Genomic DNA, 26,493 nt, shown 5'->3' on the forward strand with positions numbered 1-26,493 from the left:
TTGGGATCTTGGCCCATGGGAACGAACTCTTGGAGTGTTTCTGAGAGGCCCATCATCCCTCTCCTTTTGCAATCTTTGTTGGGCATTGATTTAATGTGCATCTTCCTTTTGCAAAGCATTTAATTCCCTGTTTGAAATGTTGGGGGGTGGGGGGGTGAGATAGAGATGGAGAGGGAGAGGGATTTTTTTCTCTCTCTCTGCCATAAATCAGAGGCTGAATCTTTTAACATTTACAGTTTTAAATGAATTCCTGCCGAGAGTCTCTTAAGCCAGATTTATATCTGGTTTTTGCATTGAACTGTGTCGTTATGTGGGCCCGGGAAGAAGGAAAAGAGAGAGAGAGGCTCGTGCAAAATTAGGCGTAATGCGAAACATGCTGAAAAGACACTTCTTTGCAAAACGGGGAGCGTTATTATTATGTTCCAGGGATATTGGACGGGGGAATATGCAAAGGAGGAGAATGCAAAGCGGGTGTGTGTGTATGTGTGTGGAAGAGAACAATTACCACGGGCATTTTCCTTTTAATGATCCCTGCACAATCCTTTGACGGAAAAGGGTTGCCAGCGTCGTGTTTGGAGATAAAGGAACATGGAGGGAAACATGGATACCCTTTTGCCCCCAAACGGATTGAAATACAAAGAAACTGAGAAGGGAAATAATAATAATAATAAGAATAAGAATAATAAGAATAATTGTATTGTTGAAGGCAGAGGTGACCCTAGGTAATTTTCAATAGTAAGCAAACAGTATTTTGGCACACCCCAACCAATCATCGATATATAGATATATTCTGTTCGTCGTCATGGGAGTTCTGTGTGCCATATTTGGTTCAATTCCATCATTGGTGGAGTTCAGAATGCCTCTTTGATTGTAGGTGAACTATACATCCCAGTAACTACACCTTGCATATGTCAAGGTCTATTTTCCCCCAAGAGCGCCTCAAGAGCGCCCCTGGCAAAATCAACTCTGCCGCGACTGCTTACTTTGCGTAATGGATGAGCCGCCCCTGCTGCCTGTATGCCACGTTTGGTTCAATTCCATCGTTGGTGGAGTTCAGAATGCTCTTTGATTGTTGGTGAACTATACATCCCAGTAATTACAACTCACATATGTCAAGGTCTGTTTTCCCCCAAGAGCGCCTCAAGAGCGCCCCTGGGCAACATCAACTCTACTGCGAAGGCTTACTTTGCGTATGGCTTAAGCCACACCTGGTCGAAGGCTTTCATGGCCGGAATCACTGGGTTGTTGTAGGTTTTTTCAGTCTCTATGGCCATGGTTGAGAGGCATTCTCTCCTGACGTTTCGCCTGCATCTATGGCAAGCATCCTCAGAGGTAGTGACGTCTGTTGGAACTAGGAAAAGGGGTTTATATATCTGTGGAATGACCAGGGTGGGACAAATGACTCTTGTCTGCTGGAGCTAGGTGTGAATGTTTCAACTGACCACCTGGATTAGCATATAATGGCCTGACAGTGCCTAGAGCAAACTTTGTTGAGAGGTGATTAGATGTCCTTGTTTGTTTCCTCTCTGTTGTTGTGCTGTTGTAATTTTAGAGTTTTTTTTAATATGGTAGCCAGATTTTGTTCATTTCATGGTTTCTTCCTTTCTGTTGAAATTGTTCACATGCTTCTTGTGGATTGCAATGGCTTCTCTGTGTAGTCTGGCATGGTGGTTGTCGGAGTGGAAGGGTTTGGTGAGCACTGACCTTGAGTTTTGGAGTTGTAGTTCACCTGCATCCAGAGAGCATTGCAGACTCAAACAATGATGGATCTGGACCAAACATGGCATGGATACTCAATATGCCCAATGTGAACACTGGTGGAGTTTGGGGAAACAAAACTTGGCATTTGGGACCTACTGGGATGTATAGCTTCCCTGCCATCTTAGAGCTCAGAAGGGTGCACAGGGGGTGGGCGGAAAGGCTGTGCTCATGGCAAGGCCGTGAGCGCAGCCCTCCGCCTCCCCCCCCTGCATCCTTCTGAACTCGGAAAGGCACAGGGGCGGGCAGCCCTCTCTTGCCCGAATGGCAAGGATCGGCAGCCATTTTGGTGGCGGCGGGGCCAACCAAGGCAGCTTCACGACCCCCCAAAAAGCGCCCAATGACCCCCCTGGGGGTCACGACCCCCAGGTTGAGAACCACTGGCATAGCTGGAAGATGGTTGGAAGGGCTTCTTCACAGTTGGAAGGTCTTCCTATGTTAGATCTTCTAATGGTTGAGGGATCATCCTGTTGTTGGGAAGGTCTTCTTAATGGAACATCTTATCATCATCAGGAAGGTCTTCTTAATGGCTTGGGTGGCCTCCTTGTCATTAGGAAAGTCGTAATGGTCGGAAGGTCTCCTTATCATTACTGGGTGGAAGATCTTGTTGTTCTGCAAGCTCTGATTTCCGTGGCTCCTCTTTGATCGTAGAATCCTAGAGTCGGGAGACACCCCAGAGGCCATCTAGTCCAACCCCTTTCTGTCATTAGGCAGGAAAAGCACCATCAAAGCACCATCTTGGTCCTTCTTTGGCTTCTTCATTGTGTTTGGGTCACTCTGACCTTCCGTTGTGTGCTGGGAATAGAACTGCACCTCCCATCAAAGCTTAGAGTGGGGATGGGTGCAGGGGCGGCTCAAGCATTACGCAAAGTAAGCCATTGCAGTAAGTTGATATTGCCCAGGGGTGCTCTTGAGGCGCTCTTGGGGGAAAATAGACCTTGACATATGCGAGTTGTAGTTACTGGGATGTATAGTTCACCTACAATCCAAGAGCATTCTGAACTCCACCAATGATGGAATTGAACTAAATATGGCACACAGAACTCCCACGACGAACAGAAAATATATATATTGATGATTGGTTGGGGGGGGGGAAGGCCAAAATACTCTTTGCTTACTCTTGAAAATTACCTAGAGCTGCCTGTGATTGTGGAGATTGTGAGTAGTGCCATTGAAACCAGTGAGCATTGTGGAGATTTGAGTAGTGCCGTTGAAGCCAGTGAGTATTGTGGATGTTGTGAGGCGCGCCTTTGAAGCCATTGAGCATTGTGGATATTGCGAGTAGCGCCGTTGAAGCCAGTGAGTATTGTGGATGTTGTGAGGAGCGCCTTTGAAGCCGGTGAGCATTGTGGATATTGCGAGTAGCGCCGTTGAAGCCAGTGAGTATTGTGGATGTTGTGAGGCGCGCCTTTGAAGCCAGTGAGCATTGTGGATATTGCGAGTAGCGCCGTTGAAGCCAGTGAGTATTGTGGATGTTGTGAGGAGCGCCTTTGAAGCCGGTGAGCATTGTGGATATTGCGAGTAGCGCCGTTGAAGCCAGTGAGTATTGTGGATGTTGTGAGGCGCGCCTTTGAAGCCATTGAGCATTGTGGATATTGCGAGTAGCGCCGTTGAAGCCAGTGAGTATTGTGGATGTTGTGAGGAGCGCCTTTGAAGCCGTGAGCATTGTGGATATTGCGAGTAGCGCCGTTGAAGCCAGTGAGTATTGTGGATGTTGTGAGGCGCGCCTTTGAAGCCGGTGAGCATTGTGGATATTGCGAGTAGCGCCGTTGAAGCCAGTGAGTATTGTGGATGTTGTGAGGAGCGCCTTTGAAGCCGGTGAGCATTGTGGATATTGCGAGTAGCGCCGTTGAAGCCAGTGAGTATTGTGGATGTTGTGAGGCGCGCCTTTGAAGCCAGTGAGCATTGTGGATATTGCGAGTAGCGCCGTTGAAGCCAGTGAGTATTGTGGATGTTGTGAGGAGCGCCTTTGAAGCCGGTGAACATTGTGGATATTGCGAGTAGCGCCGTTGAAGCCAGTGAGTATTGTGGATGTTGTGAGGGGCGCCATTGAAGCCGGTGAGCATTGTGGAGATTTGAGTAGTGCCGTTGAAGCCAGTGAGTATTGTGGATGTTGTGAGGAGCGCCTTGAAGCCGGTGAGCATTGTGGATATTGCGAGTAGCGCCGTTGAAGCCAGTGAGTATTGTGGATGTTGTGAGGAGCGCCTTGAAACCAGTGAGCATTGTGGAGATTTGAGTAGTGCCGTTGAAGCCAGTGAGTATTGTGGATGTTGTGAGGAGCGCCATTGAAGCCAGTGAACATTGTGGATATTGCGAGTAGCGCCGTTGAAGCCAGTGAGTATTGTGGATGTTGTGAGGAGCGCCTTTGAAACAGTGAGCATTGTGGAGATTTGAGTAGTGCCGTTGAAGCCAGTGAGTATTGTGGATGTTGTGAGGAGCGCCATTGAAGCCAGTGAGCTTTGTGGATATTGCGAGTAGCACCGTTGAAGCCAGTGAGTATTGTGGATGTTGTGAGGAGCGCCTTTGAAGCCAGTGAGCATTGTGGATATTGCGAGTAGCGCCGTTGAAGCCAGTGAGTATTGTGGATGTTGTGAGGAGCGCCTTTGAAGCCGGTGAGCATTGCACATGTTGCGAGGAGAACTGTTGAAGCCACTGAGGATTGTGCACATTGTGAGGAGCGCCGTTGAAGCCGTTGAGCGCTGAGGACGTTACTAGGTGTGCCCTTGAAGCCAGTGTGTGTTGTGGACGTTGTGAGGAGCACCATTGAAGCCAGTGAGCATTGTGGATGTTGTGAGGAGTGCCATTGAAGCCAGTGAACATTGTGGACAGGGGCGGCTCAACCCATACGCAAAGTAAGCATTCGTGGTAGAGTTGATGTTGCCCGGGGCGCTCTTGAGGCACTCTTGGGGGAAAATAGACCTTGGCATATGCGAGTTGTAGTTACTGGGATGTATAGTTCACCTACAATCAAAGAGCATTCTGAACTCCACCAATGATGGAACTGAACCAAATATGGCACACAGAACTCCCACGACGAACAGAAAAAATATATATATATATATCGATGATTGGTTGGCGGTTGTGCCAAAATACTGTTTTGCTTACCGTTGAAAATTACCTAGGGCCGCCTCTGGATGGGAGTTGGGGCCATAGTCCCACTGCCAAATAGGAAGGCTGTATGTTCTCTTGTAGGTCCTCCAATGCCTGTTTGGCAGCGGCTTCTATATAAATAGCCCGTGTCATTGTCATTGCTGTAACCATCATCCTCTTGTAGCCCAACAGGAGAGGTCACCTGAGGACACATCTCCGCAGCCACAAAGACACCGGTCGCCCTAAATGTCATTTCCTAATGTCTAATTACGGTAATCACTTCGAAGTCATCTTGTTATTTTAATTTGAAACCGGCCGGAGTCATCTGCTCCCATTTTTTCCAGCTCAATGGGCAGAGCGAGCGGACCTTGTCGGGACTTCGTAATAAGACCCGGCTATTAATGGAGGCCTCCTAAGGAGAGGGCGCCTCCTTCACCATTGGGGACGATGGGCTTTGCAGTCCCGTGTCGTGTCTCCAAAGCAGTATCTATTTGTGTGTCTCCCCATTTCCATTTTGTCTCATTGGGTTGCCTTTCCTTGCTGCAATGAGTCATTTTTTAATCATATCAGAAGTTGTCATGTATTTAGAAAACACAAGTTTACAAAACGTGGTAATTATGTTAAATGTCCTTTGACCAGGATCTGGCCACTTGGAGTGCCTCTGGTGTTGCCGCAAGAAGGTCTCCCATGGTGCATGTGGCAGGGCTCAGGCCCCCTTCCTTCCTTCCTTCCTTCCTTCCTTCCTTCTTTCTTTCTTTCTTTCTTTCTTCCTTCCTTCCTTCTTTATTTCCTTTCTTTCTTTCCTTTCTTTCCTTCCTTCCTTCTTTCCTTCCTTCCTTGCTTCTTTCTTTCTTTCTTTCTTTCTTTCTTTCTTTCTTTCCTTTCTTTCTTTCCTTTCTTTCTTTCTTTCTTTCTTTACTTCCTTCCTTCCTTCCTTCTTTCCCTCCCTCCCTCCCTTCCTTCCTTCCTTCCTTCCTTCCTTCCTTCCTTCTTTCCTTCCTTCCTTCCTTCCTTCCTTCTTTCTTTTCTTTTTTTCTTTTCTATTTTCTTTCCTTTCTTTCTTTCCTTCTTTCTTTCTTTCTTTCCTTCCTTCCTTCCTTTCCTTCCTTCCTTCCTTCTTTCTTTCTTTCTTTCCTTCTTTCTTTTCTTTACTTCCTTCCTTCCTTCTTTTCTTACCTTCATTCCTTCTTTCCTTCTTCCTTCCTTTCCTTCCTTTTCTTTCTTTCATTTCCTACCTTCCTTTTCTTTCTTTCTTTCCCTTCCTTCCTTCTTTCTTTTCTTTTCTTTTCTTTCCTTCTTTCCTTCTTTCTTTCTTTTCTCCCTTCCTTCCTTCCTTCCTTCCTTCCTTCCTTCCTTCCTTCCTTCCTTCCTCCTTCCCTCCCCTTCCCTTCCTTCCTTCTTTCCCTCTTTCTTTCTTTTCTTTACTTCCTTCCTTCCTTCCTTCCTTCTTTTCTTACCTTCCTTCCTTCTTTTCTTTCCTTCCTTCCTTCTTTTCTTTCCTTCCTTCCTTCTTTCTTTCTTTCCTTCTTCTTTCTTTTCTTTACTTCCTCCCTCTCTTCCTTCCTTCTTTCTTACCTTCCTTCCTTCCTTCCTTCTTTTCTTTTCTTTTCTTTCCTTCTTTCCTTCCTTCCTTCCTTCCTGCCTGCCTGCCTGCCTGCCTGCCTGCCTGCCTGCTTTGCTTTGGAAATGACAAGGAGGCTTTGTCACAGAACTGAACTTTGCCAAAGCCAAATGAGAGAGAGAGAAGGAAGTGTTTCCTGCTTACTTTGCAAAAGCCGGCTTTCCTGGGAGAAGCCTTCAAAAATGGCTGCAATTGATGAGGGGGGGGGAGGAGGAGGAGGATCAGGCGGATTTGGGATCAGGCGGATTTTAAGAAAGGCTCTGCTGCTCCTAAAGGCATTTGCATCCTTAGAACGTGGCACCGGATGGCATTGAGTGGATGCAGAGGCAAAAAGCGTAAATTCCCAAAAGCTGGATGCAGGGATATATATTTTTTTTGCAAAAAAGGAACGTTTGTTTTGATGGGAAAGGCATAAAAAGATCATTTTGTCACCCGTCGCCGCTCTTGCAATATGATCTCATTGCAAAAATGGGGGAATCATGTGTGTGTGTTGTGTTTCTAATTATTATTATTATTACTATTATTATTATTATTATTATTATTGTGTGTGTGTGTGTGTGTATAAAAATGTAATGTTCATTTGTGGGATTAACCATTGACCTTGAGTTTGGGTGTTGTAGTTCACCTACATCCAGAGACCACTGTGGACTTAAACAATGATTGAACTGGACCAAACTTGGCACAAATATTCTGAAGACATGTGCCTCTAAGAGTTAAGAAACATTGAAACCGTCAAGCTTCTTCTATACTTCAATAAACTTGTATATAAATAAAAATGTAATGTTCATTTGTGGGATTAAGAGAACTCAAAAACCACTGGGCGAATTGACACCAAATTTGGACACAAGACACCAACCAAAGCAATCTTTGTCCTTCACTCAAAAAAATGATTTTGTCATTTGGGAGTTGTAGTTGCTGGGATTTATAGTTCACCTACAATCAAAGAGCATTCTGAACCCCACAAACGATGGAATTGAACCAAACTTGGCTCACAGTTCTCCCATGAACAACAGAAAATACTGGAAGGGTTTGGTGGGCATTGACCTTGAATTTGGGAGTTGTAGTTCACCTACATCCAGACAGCACTGTGGACTCAAACAATGATGGATCTGGACCAAACTTGGCACGAATCCTCAATATGCCCAAATGTGAACACTGGTGGAGTCTGGGGAAAATAGAATCTTGACATTTGGGAGTTGTAGTTGCTGGGATTTATAGTTCACCTACAATCAAAGAGCATTCTGAATCACACAGCATCTGTGCTGAAATCAGGGCGCTTTCCAAGGTCCTGGACCTGCCAACATCAACGTCATATTGCTTTACTCCTTTAAGGATTGGATTAGAGCCAAGAGTGAGCACATCTACACTAGAATGAATACAGCTTGACACCAGGGATCCTGGGAGTTTTAGTTTTACTGAGGGTGCATCTATGCTCCAATGACTGCAGTTTGACACCAGGGATCCTGGGAGTTGTGGTTTTACTAAGGGCAGAAGCGGCCCTAGGTAATTTTCAACGGCAAGGAAACAGTATTTTGGTGCCCCCCCCCCCCAACCAATAACTGATATATATTTTCTGTTCGTCGTGGGAGTTCTGTGTGCCATATTTGGTTCAATTCCATCATTGGTGGAGTTCAGAATGCTCTTTGATTGTAGGTGAAGTATACATCCCAGTAACTACAACTCGCATATGTCAAGGTCTATTTTCCCCTAAGAGCGCCCCTGGGCAAAATCAACTCTACCACGACAGCTTATTTTGCGTATGGGTTGCGCCGCCTCTGGCTAAGGGTGCATCTACGCTCCAATGACTGCAATTTGATACCAGGGATCCTGGGAGTTTTAGTTTTACTAAGGGTACGTCTGCGCTCCAATGACTGCAATTTGATACCAGGGAGCCTGGGAGTTTTAGTTTTACTAAGGGTGCATCTACGCTCCAATGACTGCAATTTGACACCAGGGATCCTGGGAGTTGTGGTTTTATTAAGGGTGTATCTACGCTCCAATGACTGCAGTTTGACACCAGGGATCCTGGGAGTTGTGGTTTTACTAAGGGCAGAAGTGGCCCTAGGTAATTTTCAACGGCAAGCAAACAGTATTTTGGTGCCCCCGTCCCCCAACCAATAACTGATATATATTTTCTGTTCGTTGTGGGAGTTCTGTGTGCCATTTTTGGTTCAGTTCCATCCTTGGTGGAGTTCAGAATGCTCTTTGATTGTAGGTGAACTATACGTCCCAGTAACGACAACTCACATATGTCAAGGTCTATTTTCCCCCAAGAGCGCCTCAAGAGCACCCCTGGGCAACATCAACTCTACCGCGACAGCTTACTTTGCGTATGGGTTGCGCCGCCCCTGGCTAAGGGTGCATCTACGCTGCAATGACTACAATTTGACACCAGGGATCCTGGGAGTTGTAGTTTTACTAAGGGTACGTCTACGCTGCAATGACTACAGTTTGACACCAGGGATCCTGGGAGTTGTAGTTTTACTAAGGGTACGTCTATGCTCCAATGACTACAGTTTGACACCAGGGATCCTGGGAGGTGTAGTTTTACTAAGGGTACATCTACGTTCCAATGACTGCAATTTGACACCAGGGATCCTGGGAGTTGTAGTTTTACTAAGGGTACATCTACGCTGCAATGACTGCAATTTGACACCAGGGATCCTGGGAGTTTTAGTTTTACTAAGGGTGCGTCTACGCTCCAATGACTGCAATTTGAAACCAGGGATCCTGGGAGTTGTGGTTTTACTAAGGGTGTGTCTACACTCCAATGAATACAGTTTGACACCAGGGATCCTGGGAGTTGTAGTTTTACTAAGGGTACGTCTATGCTCCAATGACTGCAGTTTGACACCAGGGATCCTGGGAGTTGTAGTTTTACTAAGGGTACGTCTGCGCTCCAATGACTGCAGTTTGACACCAGGGATCCTGGGAGTTGTAGTTTTACTAAGGGTACGTCTATGCTCCAATGACTACAGTTTGACACCAGGGATCCTGGGAGTTGTAGTTTTACTAAGGGTACATCTACGTTCCAATGACTGCAATTTGATACCAGGGAGCCTGGGAGTTTTAGTTTTACTAAGGGTACGTCTGCGCGCCAATGACTGCAATTTGATACCAGGGAGCCTGGGAGTTTTAGTTTTACTAAGGGTACGTCTGCGCGCCAATGACTGCAATTTGATACCAGGGAGCCTGGGAGTTTTAGTTTTACCAAGGGGACGTCTGCGCTCCAATGACTGCAGTTTGACACCAGGGATCCTGGGAGTTGTAGTTTTACTAAGGGTACATCTATGCTCCAATGACTGCAGTTTGACACCAGGGATCCTGGGAGTTGTAGTTTTACTAAGGGTACGTCTATGCTCCAATGACTGCAGTTTGACACCAGGGATCCTGGGAGTTGTAGTTTTACTAAGGGTACATCTACGTTCCAATGACTGCAATTTGATACCAGGGATCCTGGGAGTTTTAGTTTTACTAAGGGTACGTCTGCGCTCCAATGACTGCAGTTTGACACCAGGGATCCTGGGAGTTGTAGTTTTACTAAGGGTACGTCTATGCTCCAATGACTGCAATTTGACACCAGGGATCCTGGGAGTGGGTTCACTGTTTGACCTCTTTTCGGAGTCTGTAGGTTGCAATTTGGGACGCAATTTGGAAGTTGCCTTCCATCTCAGCCAGGTTCCTCTTCTTTCCTGCAACGAAAGCACGGTTTCCATCTCCAAACCTTTTAATTTCAAGCCACCGAAGATACCTGACATTTGTGCAAATAACAGGTGACGCTGAAGGAGGGAGGAATGGGAAAATCGGGGAGCGAATGCACCTGGCGCCTCGATTTGCATGGAATTAATTGGGAGGAGAAGCTGTATTTATCTTTTCCAAGGCGGCTTCCCAGGTGAAGGCTTGCGAGGGAATTCGCGTCGCTTCCTATTTGGTGGTTATTAAAACGGAGGAATTTAATTAAGGGAATTAAAAGGGGGGGGGAGACTCGCACCTGTCGTCAACACAAACACGGCACTCGAACAACACAGATCTCTCTCCCCACCACCCAAAATGGATGTCTAAGATAGTGGTTGTCAACCTTCTGAATGCCGTGACCCCTTCATACAGTTCCTCATGTTGTGGAATTATTTTCGTTGCTACTTCATAACTGTAATGTTGCTACTGTTATGAATCATAGAATCCTAGAATCATAGAATCAAAGAGTTGGAAGAGACCTCGTGGGCCATCCAGTCCAACCCCATTCTGCCAAGAAGCAGGAATATTGCTTTCAAATCACCCCTGACAGATGGCCATCCAGCCTCTGCTTAAAAGCTTCCAAAGAAGGAGCCTCCACCACACTCCGGGGCAGAGAGTTCCACTGCTGAACGGCTCTCACAGTCAGGAAGTCTTCCTCATGTTCAGATGGAATCTCCTCTCTTGTAGTTTGAAGCCATTGTTCCATTGCGTCCTAGTCTCTCTCCAGGGAAGCAGAAAGGAAGCTTGTTCCCTCCTCCTCCCTGTGGCTTCCTCTCACATATTTATACATGGCTATCATATCTCCTCTCAGCCTTCTCTTCTTCAGGCTAAACATGCCCAGTTCCCTAAGCCGCTCCTCATAGGGCTTGTTCTCCAGACCCTTGATCATTTTAGTCGCCCTCCTCTGGACACATTCCAGCTTGTCAATATCTCTCTTGAATAATATGGGGTCAGGGGCGGCTCGTCCATTACGCGAAGTAAGCAGTCGCAGAACACTTTTTTTTTGCCAGGGGTGCAGAGGCGCCTCTGTAAATGCCCCTCGACCGCCACTTGAGGAGCGCCCAGGGGCGGCTCGTCCATTATGCGAAGTAAGCGGTCGCAGAACACTTCTTTTTGCCAGGGGCGCAATGTAAATCTCCCTCGACTGCCTCTTGTGGAGTGTCCCCTCAGCTCACAACAGCCCTAGCAGTCCGGGGGGAGCCTCGGTTTTCTTACCTTGCTGCCGGGCGATCCTCTTCCCAAAGGGGCCGGGCCCTTGAGCCTCGCCTCGCCCCTCTCGTTCCTGCTCCACCCAGCCACCGGGTGCGCGAGCAGAGCCGCCGCTCAACCATTCTCCACGTTCGATCCCTTCCCCATGACCGGCTCACTTTCCCAATCCCCCGGCGGTCCACCCGCCTCCTCTCCTCTCCCCAATCCGCGGGTGGGCCAAGGGGCGGAGCTGCCATGCCTGGCCCGCTTTGGGTCTGGAGGCGTGTCTGAATATCCCAGCATGCTCACCAAAAGTCGCCTCTTCTCCTGACTTTCTCTTCATCCCTTGGGACCAAGAGAGAGAGAGAGAGAGAGAGAGAGAGCCCCTCCGGCTGGAGGTATCTCCCACCTCCGCTCCCTCCTTTGTTTTTGCGCCTACCTTCAGGAAATGGGGGCATCTCCACCTCTCTCCCTCTCCCTCTCCCTCTCCCTCTCTCTCTCTCTCTCTCTCTCTCTCTCTCTCTCGGTCCCAATGGCTGAGGAGAAAGTCAGGAGAAGAGGTGACTTTTGGTGCACACGCCGGGGTCTTCAGGCACGCCTCCGGACCCAAAGCGGGCCAGGCAAGGGAGCAAGTGCGGCAAGTGTAGTTACTGGGATGTATAGTTCACCTACAATCAAAGAGCATTCTGAACTCCACCAATGATGGAATTGAACCAAATATGGCACACAGAACTCCCACGACAAACAGAAAATATATATCAAAATTGGTTGGGGTGGGGGGCGCCAAAATACTCTGCTTACCGTTGAAAATTACATAGGGCCGCCTCTGTATGGGGTTGGGGGTGGGATTGATTTTGTCATCTTGGAGTTGTAGTTGCTGGGATTGATAGTTAACCTATAATCAAAGAGCATTCTGAACCCCACCAACAATGGAATTGAACCAAACATGGCAGCAGGGGCGGCTCAACCCTTACGCAAAGTAAGCCTTCGCGGTAGACTTGATGTTGCCCAGGGGTGCTCTTGAGGCGCTCTTGGGGAAAACAGATCTTGACATATGCGAGTTGTAGTTACTGGGATGTATAGTTCACCTACAATCAAAGAGCATTCTGAACTCCACCAAGGATGGAACTGAACCAAATATGGCACACAGAACCCCCACGACGGACATGAAATATATATCAGTGATTGGTGGGGAGGGGGAGGCGCCAAAATACTGTTTGCTTACCGTTGAAAATTACCTAGGGCCGCCTCTGCATGGCACACAGAACTCCCCTGACCAACAGAAAACACTAGAAGGGTTTGGTGGGCATTGACCTTGAGTTATGGAGTTGTAGTTCACCTACAGACCAATGTGGTCCCAATCTTCAAGAAAAATGTATAGCTCACCTACAATCAAAGAGCATTCTGAACTCCACCAATGATGCAATTGAACCAAACTTGGCACACAGAACTCCCATGACCAACAGAAAATACTGGGAGGGTTTGGTGGACACTGACCTTGAGTTTTGGAGTTGTAGTTCACCTACATCCAGAGGGGACTGTGGACTCAAACAATGATGGACCTGGACCAAACTTGACACGGATACTCAATATGCCCAAATGTGAACACTGGTGGAGTTTGAGGAAAATAGACCTTGACATTTGGAACATTTGGTTGCTGGGATTTCTAGTTCACCTACAATCAAAGAACCTTCTATAATCCACCAATGATAGAATTGGGTGAAACTTCCCACACAGAACACACATGACCAACAGAAAAGGGTTACTGATCTATATTTTCTGTTCGTCGTGGGAGTTCTGTGTGTCATATTTGGTTCAATTCCATCATTGGCGGAGTTCAGAATGCTCTTTGATTGTAGGTGATCTATACATCCTAGTAACTACAACTCGCATATGTCAAGATCTATTTTCCCCCAAGAGTGCCTCAAGAGCGCCCCTGGCGAAATCAACTCCACCGCAAATGCTTACTTTGCATATGGGTTGAGCCGCCCCTGCCCCAACTCCATTGGTGGAGTTCAGAATGCTCTTTGATTGTAGGTGAACTATACATCCCAGTAACTACAACTTGCATATGTCAAGGTCTATTTTCCCCCAAGAGTGCCTCAAGAGCACCCCTGGCAACATCAACTCTACCGCGATGGCTTACATTGCATAATGGCTTCGCCACCCCTGGGGATGCAAGCCAATTCCATCCTTGGTGGAGTTCAGCATGCTCTTTGATTGTAGGTGAACTATACATCCCAGTAACTACAACTCGCATATGTCAAGCTCTATTTTCACCCAAGAGCGGCTCAAGAGCGCCCCTGGCAACATCAACTCTACCGCGACTGCTTACTTTGCGTATGGTTTGAGCCGCCCCTGGTCGTGGCAGCCAAAGGGGTGCCAATGTGCGTTAATTCTGCAGTGTAGATGGACAGAGAGGAGCATCTAAAAGGAAAAGATAACCGCGGCTACTGTTTTTAAAAAAATCCTATCGCTTTTTAATGGCTTGTGGTTGTTTTCCCTTTGACGCCGTCAGACTAATCGCATTAACCAATGTTCAGAAACTCGGGAATTAAAGAGGAACAAAGAGGAAGCAGCCGCTGCCGAATGCATTTGACCCAGGAATGGGAGGCAAACATTTCCAGGCCAGGATTTCACCGCTTCGAGGCTCTAATTGCCGTTTGGCCATCCAGTCCAATCCCATTCTGCAATGCAAGCATACACCATCGGATCCCTCCTGACAGATGGCCACCCGGCCTCTGTTTAAGGAGATTCCATTATTACACATATTCCAATGTCGATGTTGAGGTGAAATTTCTTTTCCTCCCCATGAATGTCTTTTCCTTCTTTCCTTTCTTCCTTCCCTCCTATTCCTTTCCCTTTCCGCCCTTTCTTTTCCTCCCTCCCTGTCTGTTCTTTCTTTTGTGCTTTTCCTTCTTCCTTTCCTTTTCTGTCCAATTTTCCCCCTCTTCCTCCTTCCCTTCCTATTCAACTTTCCTTTCCCTTTTCTGTGTTTTTTTTCCTCCCTTTCTATTCCTTTGTTCCTATTCCTTCTTCTTTCCTTCTGCCAAGCCTTCTCCTTCCTTCCTTCCTTCCTTCCTTCCTTCCTATTCCTTTCTTCTTATTCCTCCTTCCCATTCATTCCTCTTTCCTATCCTTCCTTCCTTCCTTCCTTCCTTCCTTCCTTTTCCTCCCTGTCCTTTCTTTTCCTTCCTTCCTATTCCTCCTTTTTTACTATTCCTCCTTGCCTCCCTCCTTTGCCTCCCTGCCCTTTCTTTTCCTTCCTCTTTCTTCCCTTTCTGTTCCTTCCTTCCTACCTCTTTTCTTTCTATTCCTACTTCCCTCCTTTCTTCCTATTCCTTTCTTCCCCTTCCTGCCCTTTCTTTCCATCTTTCCCTCCCTGCCCTTTCTTTTCCTTCCTTCCTTCCTTCCTTCCTTCCTTCCTTCCTTCCTTCCTCTTCCTTCCCTTTTTGTTCCTTCCTTCCTACCTCTTTTCTTTCTATTCCTACTTCCCTCCTTTCTTCTTATTCCTTTCTTCCCCTTCCTGTCCTCTCTTCCCCATCTTTTCCTCCCTCCCTTCCTTTTCTTTTGGCTTCCTTTCTGCTTCCTATTTCTTTCTTCCTATTCCTCCCTCTTTCCTTCATATTCCTCCCTCCCTCCCCTTCCTTCCTCTTAGTACCTCTTCCTCGTACTCCTTGCCTCCTTCCTCCCCCTCCCTGCCCTTACTTTTCCTTCTTTCTTTCCTTCCTTCCTGTCAGGTTGCCAGGGCTTTGCCTTATATAGGTAGAGATGAATCAAACTCCCAGTTTTATCAAACAGTTTAATTATCCTTTATTTGTTATTTATTTATTTACATTATTTCTATCCTGCCCATTTCAGCCCGAAGGCGACTTCATATTCCTCCCTCGGCGGTATTACTTGCTGGCTGTTTTAATAGACCAAAACATAAAACTTAAAGATAGCAAAAACAACTCGTAGTCAAAAGGGTCCATTCCAGTGGTCAAATGCTGAGAGTTCAATAAACAAAGAGCAGGGATCAAGAGTCTATACCGTAGTCAAAAGCCAGTCCAAAGGTTCAAGTTTCCAGGATTCCAAGATTACAGGAGACAGGTCAGGATACCAAAAAATCCAACAGACCTGAGGGGAAAACCAGCAGCATCCACCACCAAAATACAACAGACCTGGGGGGGAAACCAGCAGCATCCACCACCAAAATCCAACAGATACTTTTCTCCCAAAGATCACTCTCAAGGTTAGCTCCTTAAATCCAGTAACACCTATCTACAACCCATCTCTGCACACCTCCACCCCTAATTGCTTTCACCCATGATTACCAAACCCTCTAGAACTAATACTCCCATTAACCCTTCCATCACCACCACCATCAACTGCAGAACGTATGACCCTTCCTTCCTTCCTTCCTTCCTTCCTTCCTTCCTTCCTCCCTTCCTATTCCTCCCCTGACCTTGGTGGAGACACATTCCCGTGCCTTTTTGTTCCTGGGATCCGACAACCAGGCGACGGGAGACGAGCCCAAACAATGCCGGGGCCTCCCGGGGACAATGCCCGGCCCTTAATTGATTCCTTCCCTTTTTCTCCTTCTTCTTCTCCGTTCCTCCTTTTGTTGGAAGACATTGACTTGACCCTGGAAGAGACACAGAGGCCGCTCATTAGAAAGGCGGCCCATTATCTCCGCTCACAGAGAAGCCTTTTGTCTTTTAATTATTATTTTAATGACATCTCTGTTATCTCTGGCAGGGCAAGAGCCTCGCTCTCTTTCCACCCACAATGTAAAAAGGGAAGGAAAGAGGAAGATGGAAGGAAGGAATGGATAAATGGACGAATATAGGTCTTTCTTTCCTCCTGCATTCAGTGGCAGGATTGCACTTCCTTGCACTTTACCTTGAGCCAATAATAATAATAATAATAATAATAATAATAATAATACTTTAATAATAATCTTTCCTTTTTCCTTCAGTTACCAAATTAACTTATCCCCAACAGCAGAAAAATCCTAGGATCTTTTACCCTAACCCTGAGCTGTTATCTTTCAGAAAGAGCAGGTCTTCCCCGATCTAAGCTCAAGATTAGTTTTGAAGATGAAGTGATAGAGCCTTTCTCAATGGCAGAGAAATCCGGAGATATTCCCTGCCCCAGCGCTGAGCTACTGTCCTTTAGAAAGAGTAGGTCTTTCTCTATCTGAGCTCAGCACCAGTTTCTAAGGTGAGAGGGTTAGAGAGACATGCACAAGAAGTGGAAAAAGGGAGAAATCACCAAAGAAGAATTCAAACAAATATCCAACTCCTATCTGAGCTCAGCCCCAGTTTCTAAGGCGAGAGGGTGACTTTAACCTTAACCTCAATCTCAATCGTACTCACAATGGCTCGTCGGAGCTGCCTAGCTGCTCACCAGCACATCTGAGGCTTTTTCTGTACCAAAGAAGGCAGGAGAGCTTTTTCAAAATGGAGATCTCATCCCCAGGAAAAAGGGCGGTCTCTAGACCAAAAGGACAACTTTTAAACCAATAGCTGCAAAAGGCTTGCAGGCTGGCTCCCAACCTCTGATAATGATGATGATGATGATGATGATGATGATGATGATGATAATAATAATAATACTTTATTTGCACCCCGCTACCATCTCCCCAAGGGACTCGGTGCGGCTTACATGAGGCCGAGCCCAAACACAACAATACAAGCAATTTAAAAAACGTAAACAATAAAATATACTTGAGGCGCTCTTGGAGGAAAACAGACCTTGACATATGCAAGTTGTAGTTACTGGGATGTATAGTTCACCTATACATTAATTTTCAATGGTAAGCAAACAGTATTTTGGCGCCCCCCCCCCCCAACCAATCACTGATATATATTTTCTGTTCGTCGTGGGAGTCCTGTGTGCCACATTTGGTTCAATTCCATCATTGGTGGAGTTCAGAATGCTCTTTGATTGTAGGCGAACTATACATCCCCGTAACTACAACTCGCATATGTCAAGGTCTATTTTCCCTCAAGAGCACCTCAAGAGCGCCCCTGGGCAATATCAACAATACTACGAAGGCTTACTTTGCGTAATGGGTTAGCCGCCCCATTAGCCGTAATGGGTTAGCTGCTCAATTGTTTGACCCCACCTCTTCCTAGAGAGCAGGACAGTGCTTCCTTTTCCATTCTACCATCAAATTTTCTATCAGATGGACGTGAGAGAGAGACTTGGCTCTGAAGCCCTTGATTAAGTTACCTCTCAGCATTCCCTTTCTCTCTTTCACTGATATATATTTTCTGTTCGTCGTCGTGGGAGTTCTGTGTGCCATATTTGGTTCAATTCCATCATTGGTGGAGTTCAGAATGCTCTTTGATTGTGGGTGGACTATCAATCCCAGCAACTACAACTCCCAAATGACATAATCAATTCTCTCTCCAACCCCACCAGTGTTCAAATTTGGACATATTGGGTAAGGTAAGGTAAAGGAACACATGAGGTCAGGGGCGGCCCTGGGTAATTTTCAAGTGTAAGCAAACAGTATTTTGGTGCCCCCCCCAACCAATTACTGATATATATTTTCTGTTCATCGTGGGAATTCTGTGTGCCAAATTTGGTTCAATTCCATCATTGGTGGAGTTCAGAATGCTCTTTGATTGTAGGTGAACTGTGAATCCCAGCAACTACAACTCGCATATGTCAAGGTCTATTTTCCCCCACGAGTGCCTCAAGAGCGCCCTTGGGCAAAGTCAACTCTACCGCGAATGCTTACTTTGCGTAAGGGTTGAGCCGCCCGTCACCCGCACTCTAAGAGCACTCTGAACTCCACTAACGATGGACCTGGAACAAACTTGGCACACAGAACCCCCCATGACCAACAAAAAATACTGGAAGTCTTTGAAGGGATTTATAGGAGTTGAGCCGCCCCTGGGGTCACCAAACACGAGGAACTGTATGAAGGGGTTGCGGCATTAGGACGGTTGAGAACCACTCCTCTAGGTGCATCATTGGTGGGGTTCAGTGTGCTCTCTGGCTGCAGGGTAAACTACTAAAATTTGTACAGTGGTTTTTGAGTTCTCTTAATCCCACAAACGAACATTACATTTTTATTTATATACAAGTTTATTGAAGTATAGAAGAAGCTTGACTGTTTCAATATTTCTTAACTCTTAGAGGCACATATCTTCAGAATATTTGTGCCAAGTTTGGTCCAGTTCCATCATTGTTTGAGTCCACAGTGCTCTCTGGATGTAGGTGAACTACAACTCCCCCAAATCAAGGTGAATTTTCCCCAAAGACCTCCAGTATTTTTTGTTGGTCATGGGGCTTCTGTGTGCCAAGTTTGTTCCAGGTCCATCGTTGGTGGAGTTCAGAGTGCTCTTAGAGTGCAGGTGAACTATACATCCCAGTAACTATAATTCCTATAAATCAAGATGAATTCCTCCTAGACCTTGCCAACATTTTGCCTTGCTCATGGGGTTTTTGTGTGCCAAATATGGTCCAGGTCCATTGTTGGTGGGGGTCACCGTGCTCGGTCTTGATGCAGGGTGAACTACAGCTTCCATGATGTTGAGTCAGTCCCCCCAAATCCTTCCAGTATGAGCAGTTGCTGATCAATTCCTCTCTGTTTGCTGTGCACCATAGGAAAGGGCCGGAAAGGGTTAAGGGAGAGGCAGGGTCATGCAAATTCCACACCAATGGAGAGAGTCAGGAACACTGGGATGCCAATTTTTGACATACAAACATATGGTAGACGAGAAGCCAGCTCAGGGAAAGGTCATCGCAATGCTTTCATGTTGGTGAGAGCATAATGTTTTCATGTTTATTTATTTATTTACAGCTTTTCTATTCCGCCCTTCTCCTCATCCCGCAGGGGACTCAGGGCGGATTACCGTGTACACATATATGGCAAACATTCCATGCCAATTTTGGACATACAAACATAGACAGACATACACAGAGGCTATTTCACTTTTTTTCTGGCCGCAAGGGGAGCTCTCGCTTTCGTCGTCCATCTGCAACGCTGAGGAAGCACTTCCGCATTCCCCGCATGCGTTCCAAGGCTTCAGGGATTCTGCAAAAGAGTGGCTTCCCTTGGTTTGCAGTCATAGGGCAAGCCACCTGTCTATCATTGTTCAGTTTGGACCCGCCCCTTCTCCCAGGGAGATGGGAAGAGGGAGCCATTTTGTAGTTCAGTCTTAGTGAGGAAAGCGAAGTGAGAGGAAACCAAGGAAACCAAAGGACAGCATGTGAACTACAAGTCCCATGAGGACATGTGGCACCCCGTCACCCAAAAGCGGCCCTCTTCTGCCGCAGTGCACACTGGGAGTTGTAGTCCTTTCAAACCCACAAGGGATTACTATGGTTGGGAGACCTCCTCCCATGGCAAGGCCGCGGCGGCACAACAACGTTCTTTTTCTGTCAGGCCGCAAACACCTTTTGAGCCTTTCTTAGGTGTCGCTAAGGAGACGGACGACTATCGGGGCCTCCTCTCGCTTGACGTAGGCGCCATCTTGGGCGTGAGGAAGGCCAGTCAAAGAGAGTGACACACCCAAGATGGCGGCTACGAGAGTCCTCTCCTGCTATAAGCCACTGAGGGGAATGAGACGCTCGACGTGGTGACGTTCATCCGCCATCTTGGGCGTGACCAAACAACACAACAGGTAAAGTTGCACACCCAAGATGGCGGCTACGGGAGTCCTCCTCCTGCTATAAGCCACTGAGGGGAATGAGATGCTCGACGTGGTGATGTTCATCCGCCATCTTGGGCGTGACCAAACGACACAACAGGTAAAGTTGCACACCCAAGATGGCGGCTACGGGAGTCCTCCTCCTGCTATAAGCCACTGAGGGGAATGAGATGCTCGACGTGGTGATGTTCATCCGCCATCTTGGGCATGAGGAAGCCCAGTCAAAGAGAGTGACACACCCAAGATGGCGGCCACGGGAGACCTCCTCCTGCTCTAAGCCACTGAGGGGAATGAGACGCTTGACGTGGTGATGTTAATCCGCCATCTTGGGCGTGAGGAAGCCCAGTCAAAGAGAGTGACACACCCAAGATGGCGGCTACGGGAGTCCTCCTCCTGCTATGAGCCACTGAGGAGAATGAGACGCCCGACGTGGTGATGTTCATCCGCCATCTTGGGCGTGAGGAAGCCCAGTCAAAGAGAGTGACACACCCAAGATGGTGGCCACGGGAGTCCTCCTCCTGCTCTAAACCACTGAGGGGAATGAGACGCTCGACATGGTGATGTTCATCCGCCATCTTGGGCATGACCAGATGACACAACAGGTAAAGTTACACACCCAAGATGGCGGCCACGGGAGTCCTCCTCCTGCTCTAAACCACTGAGGGGAATGAGACGCTCGACATGGTGATGTTCATCCGCCATCTTGGGCATGACCAGATGACACAACAGGTAAAGTTACACACCCAAGATGGCGGCCACGGGAGTCCTCCTCCTGCTCTAAACCACTGAGGAGAATGAGACGCTCGACATGGTGATGTTCATCCGCCATCTTGGGCATGACCAAATGACACAACAGGTAAAGTTACACACTCAAGATGGCGGCCATGGGAGTCCTCCTCCTGCTCTAAGCCACTGAGGGGAATGAGACACTCGACATGGTGACGTTAATCCGCCATCTTGGGCGTGAGGAAGCCCAGTCAAAGAGAGTGACACGCCCAAGATGGCGGCTACGGGAGTCCTCCTCCTGCTCTAAGCCACTGAGGGGAATGAGACGCGCGACGTGGTGATGCTCATCCGCCATCTTGGGCGTGACCAAACGCCTCATTAGGTAATCCGCCATCTTGGGTGTGGCGCTTAGTCCAAAGTTCAGTCAGGAACGGGCCTTTTTCTCCTCAACTGGAACTCTTACTTGTGGGTTTGAATGATAATAATAATAATAATAATAATAATAATAATAATAATAATAACGAAAAGCTAAATGACAATGCAAAAAAGGGAGGAGAGAAAGAAAGAAAGAAAGAAAGAAAGAAAGAAAGAGAAGGAGAGAAAGAACAAGTTGAGAAAAAGGGGGAAAGAAGGAAAGAGGTAGCGAAGGAAGGAGAGAAGGAAAAAAGAAAAGGGAAGGAAGGATGGAAATAGAGCGAAGGAAGGAAGGGAAGAAGGAGAGAAAGAGGGAGGGAAGGTTGGCCACAGCAACGCGTGGCAGGGGACAGCTAGTATCTATATGAATAAAAATGTAATGTTCGTTTGTGGGTGAAACTGGACGAATTGACACCAAATTTGGACACAAGACGTCCCTCAGGACAACGAGTGACCATCACTCATAAAAACACTGGAAAACACAGCGGAAGGGACTTAAAAAGCCAAAAAAACCACATTACAATGTTCATGCTTATCTTCTTACCTAATTGGATTTACCTATTCCTTTAAAGTGCTTTTTTACTTAGATGCTTTTTACTTATCTATGTAAATAAAAATGTCATGTTCGTTTGTGGGATTCACAGAACTCCAAAACCACTGGACGAATGGACACCAAATTTGGACACAAGACACCTCACAACCCAATGTATGTCCTTCACTCATAAAAACACTGAAAAACACAGCAGAAGGGACTTAAAAAGCAAAAAAATTACATTACAATGTTCATGCTTATCTTCTTACCTAATTGGATTTACCTATTCCTTTAAAGTGCTTTTGACTTAGATGCTTTTTACTTATCTATGTAAATAAAAAGGTCATGTTCATTTGTGGGATTCACAGAACTCAAAAACCACTGGACGAATTGATACCAAATTTGGACACAAGACACCTCACAACCCAATGTATGTCCTTCACTCAAAAAATGGATTTTGTCATTTGGGAGTTGTAGTTGCTGGGATTTATAGTTCACCTACAATCAAAGAGCATTCTAAACCCCACCAATGATGGAATTGGACCAAACTTGGCACACAGTTCTCCCATGACCAACATGGGCATTGATGGGCTTTGACCTTGATTTTGGGAGTTGTAGTTCACCTACATCTAGAGAGCACTGTGGACTCACACAATGATGGATCTGGACCAAACTTGGCACGAATATTCTATATGCCCAAATATGAACACAGATGGAGTTTGGGGAAAATAGACCTTGACTGGAAGGGTTTGGTGGGCAGTGTCCTTGAGTTTGGGAATTGTAGTTCACCTACATCCAAAGATGATTGTGGATTCATACAATGATGCATCTGGACCAAACTCTACATGAATACTCAATATGCCCAAATGTGGACACTGGTGGAGTTTGGGGGAAATAGAATCTTGACATTTGGGATTTGTAGTTCACCTATAATCACAGAGCATTCTGAACTCCACCAATGATGGAATCGAACCAAACTTGGCACACAGTTCTCCCATGACCAACAGAAAATACTGGAAGGGTTTGGTGGGCAGTGTCCTTTGGTTTTGGAGTTGTAGTTCACCTGCATCCAGAGATCATTGTGGACTCAAACAATGATGGATCTGGACCAAACTCTACACGAAGACTCAATACGCCCAAATGTGAACACTGGTGGGGTTTGGGGAAAATAGAATCTTGACATTTGGGAGTTGTTGTTGATGGGATGTATAGTTCACCTACAATCACAGAGCATTCTGAACCCCACCAATGATGGAATTGGACCAAACTTGGCACACAGTTCTCCCATGACCAACAGAAAATACTGGAAGGGTTTGGTGGGCTTTGACCTTGAGTTTGGGAGTTGTAGTTCACCTACATCCAGAGAGCACTGTGGATTCATGCAATGATGGATCTGGACCAAACGTGGCATGAATATTCAATATGCCCAAATGTGAACACTGGTGGAGTTTGGGGGAAATAGCATCTTGACATTTGGGAGTTGTAGTTGCTGGGATTTATAGCTCACCTACAGTCAAAGAGCAGTATGAACTCCAACAATGGAATTGAACCAAACTTGGCACACAGTTCTCCCATGTGGGCCACAGCAACGCGTGGCAGGGGACAGCTAGCTATATAATAATAATAATAATAATAACAATAATAATAATAATAGTAAGAATAATAGATATCTAATCAATCACCGTTAACGAAGTCTCTTCTTGTTTTGCAGGAAATTGCTGCCTACCTAATAACCTTCGAGAAGCACGATGAGTGGCTCACAACGTCCCCAAAAACCAGGTAAGCTTCCTCTCCTTCACCCGTTGGATTCCTTCTCTTCCTGATTTCACTCCAAATCAATGCGTCCGTTACAAAGCTGGGTTGTTGTCATTTTTTCCGGGCTATATGGCCATGTCCTAGAGGCATTCTCTCCTGACGTTTCGCCTGCATCTATGGCAAGCATCCTCAGAGGTAGTGAGGTCTGTTGGAATTAGGACAATGGGTTTATATATCTGTGGAATGACTGGGGTGGGGCAAAGGACTCTTGTCTGCTGGAGCTAGGGGTGAATGTTTCAACTGACCACCTTGATTAGCATTACCTGGGGCAATCTTTTGTTGGGAGGTGGTTAGATGTCCCTGATTGGGTTGTTGTAGGTTTTTTCGAGGTATATGACCATTTTCTAGAGGCATTTTCTTCTGACGTTTGGCCTGCATCTGTGGCAAGCATCCTCAGAGGTCGTGAGGTCTCTTGGAACTAGGAAAGTGGGTTCATACATCTGTGGAATGACCAGGGTGGGACAAAGGACTCTTGTCTGCTGGAGCTAGGTGGGAATGTTTCAACTGACCACCTTCATTAGCATTTGATGGCCTGGCAGTGCCTGGGGCAATCTTTTGTTGAGAGGTGATTAGATGTGCCTGATTCATTCGTTGTAGTTGGAAGTAGGAAAATGGGTTTACATATCTGTGGAATGATGACCAGGGTGGGACAAAGGACTCTTGTCTGCTGGAGCTAGGTGTGAATGTTTCAACTGACCACCTTGATTAGCATTTGATGGCCCGGCAGTGCCTGGGGCAATCTTTTGTTGGGAGGTGGTTAGATGTCCCTGATTGGGTTGTTGTATGTTTTTTTGGGCTGTATGGCCATGTTCTACAGGCATTCTCTCCTGACGTTTCGCCTGCATCTATGGCAAGCATCCTCAGAGGTAGTGAGGTCTGTTGGAAGTAGGAAAAGGGGTTTATATATCTGGGTGGGAGAAAGGACTCTTGTCTGCTGGAGCTAGGTGGGAATGTTTCAACTGACCACCTTGATAAGCATTTGATGGCCTGGCAGTGCCTGGAGCAATCTTTTGTTGAGAGGTGGTTAGATGTCCCTGATTGGGTTGTTATAGGTTTCTTCGGGCTATACGGCCATGTACTAGAGGCATTCTCTCCTGACATTTTACCTCCATCTATGGCAAGCATCCTCTGAGGTAGTGAGCCCTGTTGGAAGTAGGAAAAAGGGTTTATATATCTGGGTGGGAGAAAGGACTCTTGTCTGCTGGAGCTAGGTGGGAATGTTTCAACTGACCACCTTGATAAGCATTTGATGGCCTGGCAGTGCCTGGAGCAATCTTTTGTTGAGAGGTGGTTAGATGTCCCTGATTGGGTTGTTATAGGTTTCTTCGGGCTATACGGCCATGTACTAGAGGCATTCTCTCCTGACATTTTACCTCCATCTATGGCAAGCATCCTCTGAGGTAGTGAGCCCTGTTGGAAGTAGGAAAAAGGGTTTATATATCTGGGTGGGAGAAAGGACTCTTGTCTGTTGGAGCTAGGTGGGAATGTTTCAATTACCATTTGATGGCCTGGCAGTGCCTTGGGGAATCTTTTGTTGAGAGGTGATTACATGTGCCTGATTCATTCATTGTAGTTGGAACTAGGAAAATGGGTTTACATATCTGTGGAATGATGACCAGGGTGGGACAAAGGACTCTTGTCTGCTGGAGCTGACAGGTGGGAATGTTTCAACTGACCACCTTGATTAGCATTTGATGGCTTGGCAGTGCCTGGGGGAATCTTTTGTTGAGAGGGGATTAGATGTGCCCGATTCATTCGTTGACTGAATGGGGATCGGATTGATCAAGAGTTGGAAGAGACCTCCTGGGCCATCCTCCAGTCCAACCCCATTCTGCCAAGAAGCAGGAATATTGCATTCAAATCACCCCTGACAGATGGCCATCCAGCCTCTCTTGGTTTAGTAAATAGCGATGGCTTGGTGATGCTTCTCGTGGGCTCTGCTGGACCGTTGCAGCGGCCTTCCCATTCCTTCCTTGCATAGACTCATAAGAGCTTGAAGGGACCCCCAAAGGAAGGCCATAACGGAAGACACCATCAAAGCCCTCCCAACAGATGGCCATCCTGCCTCTGCGGAGAAACTTCCAGAGATGGCGATAGAGATAGAATGATAGATTGCTGGAGCTGGAAGGGACCCCAAAAGGCCATCCTTATCCAACCTCTTTTTGCTATAACACCATCAAATCCCTCCCGGCAGATGGCCATCCGGCCTCTGATTAAAAACTTTCAGAGATAGAAATAAATAGTGAATAGATAGGTAGAATCATAGATTTCTGGTTGGAAGAGACCCCCAAAGGCCATCCAGGCCATCTTCTTTCTGCCATAAAGGAGGACACCATCAAAGCCCTCCCGGCAGATGGCCATCCCGCCTCTGATTAAGATAGATAGATAGATAGTTGATAGAATGATCTGATTAAAATAGATAGATAGATAGATAGATAGATGATAAAATCATAGACTGCTGAAGTTGGAAGAGACCCCCAAAGGCCATCCAGTCCATCTTCTTTTTGCCCTAACAGAAGATACCATCAAATCCCTCCTGGTAGATGGCCATCCGGCCTCTGATTAAAAACTTTCAGAGATAGATCAATAGTGAATAGATAGGAAGAATCATAGATTGCTGAAGTTGGAAGAGACCCCCAAAGTCCATCCAGACCATCTTCTTTTTGCCATAAAGGACACCATCAAAGCCCTCCCGGCAGAAGGCCATCCAGCTTCTGATTAAAATAGATAGACATATGATAAAATCATCTGATTAAAATAGATAGATAGATGATAGAATGATAGATTGATGGAGTTGGAAGAGACCCCCAAAGGCCATCCAGTCCATTTTCTTTCTGTCCTAACAGAAGACACCACCAAAGCCCTCCTGGCAGATGGCCATCCAGCCTCTGATGAAAACTTTCCATAAATTAATAGATAGAATCATAGATGGCTGGAGTTGGAAGAGACACCCAAAGGCCATC

General features: G+C 46.6%; 1 protein-coding gene across 5 annotated transcripts in view; it reads left to right on the forward strand.

Annotated features, from left to right (window-relative positions):
- The window catches only part of CAMTA1 (calmodulin binding transcription activator 1), a 539,274-nt gene that overhangs the window by 160,840 nt on the left and 351,941 nt on the right, over positions 1-26,493 (forward strand). For all 5 annotated transcript variants that reach the window (XM_067472884.1, XM_067472882.1, XM_067472885.1 and 2 more), the window contains exon 3: positions 23,427-23,494. In XM_067472884.1, the coding sequence (XP_067328985.1) occupies positions 23,427-23,494 (68 nt within the window). The remainder of the gene's footprint in view (positions 1-23,426; positions 23,495-26,493) is intronic.

Source organism: Anolis sagrei, chromosome 13 (assembly GCF_037176765.1).
Source record: "Anolis sagrei isolate rAnoSag1 chromosome 13, rAnoSag1.mat, whole genome shotgun sequence".
Lineage (NCBI taxonomy): Eukaryota > Metazoa > Chordata > Lepidosauria > Squamata > Dactyloidae > Anolis > Anolis sagrei.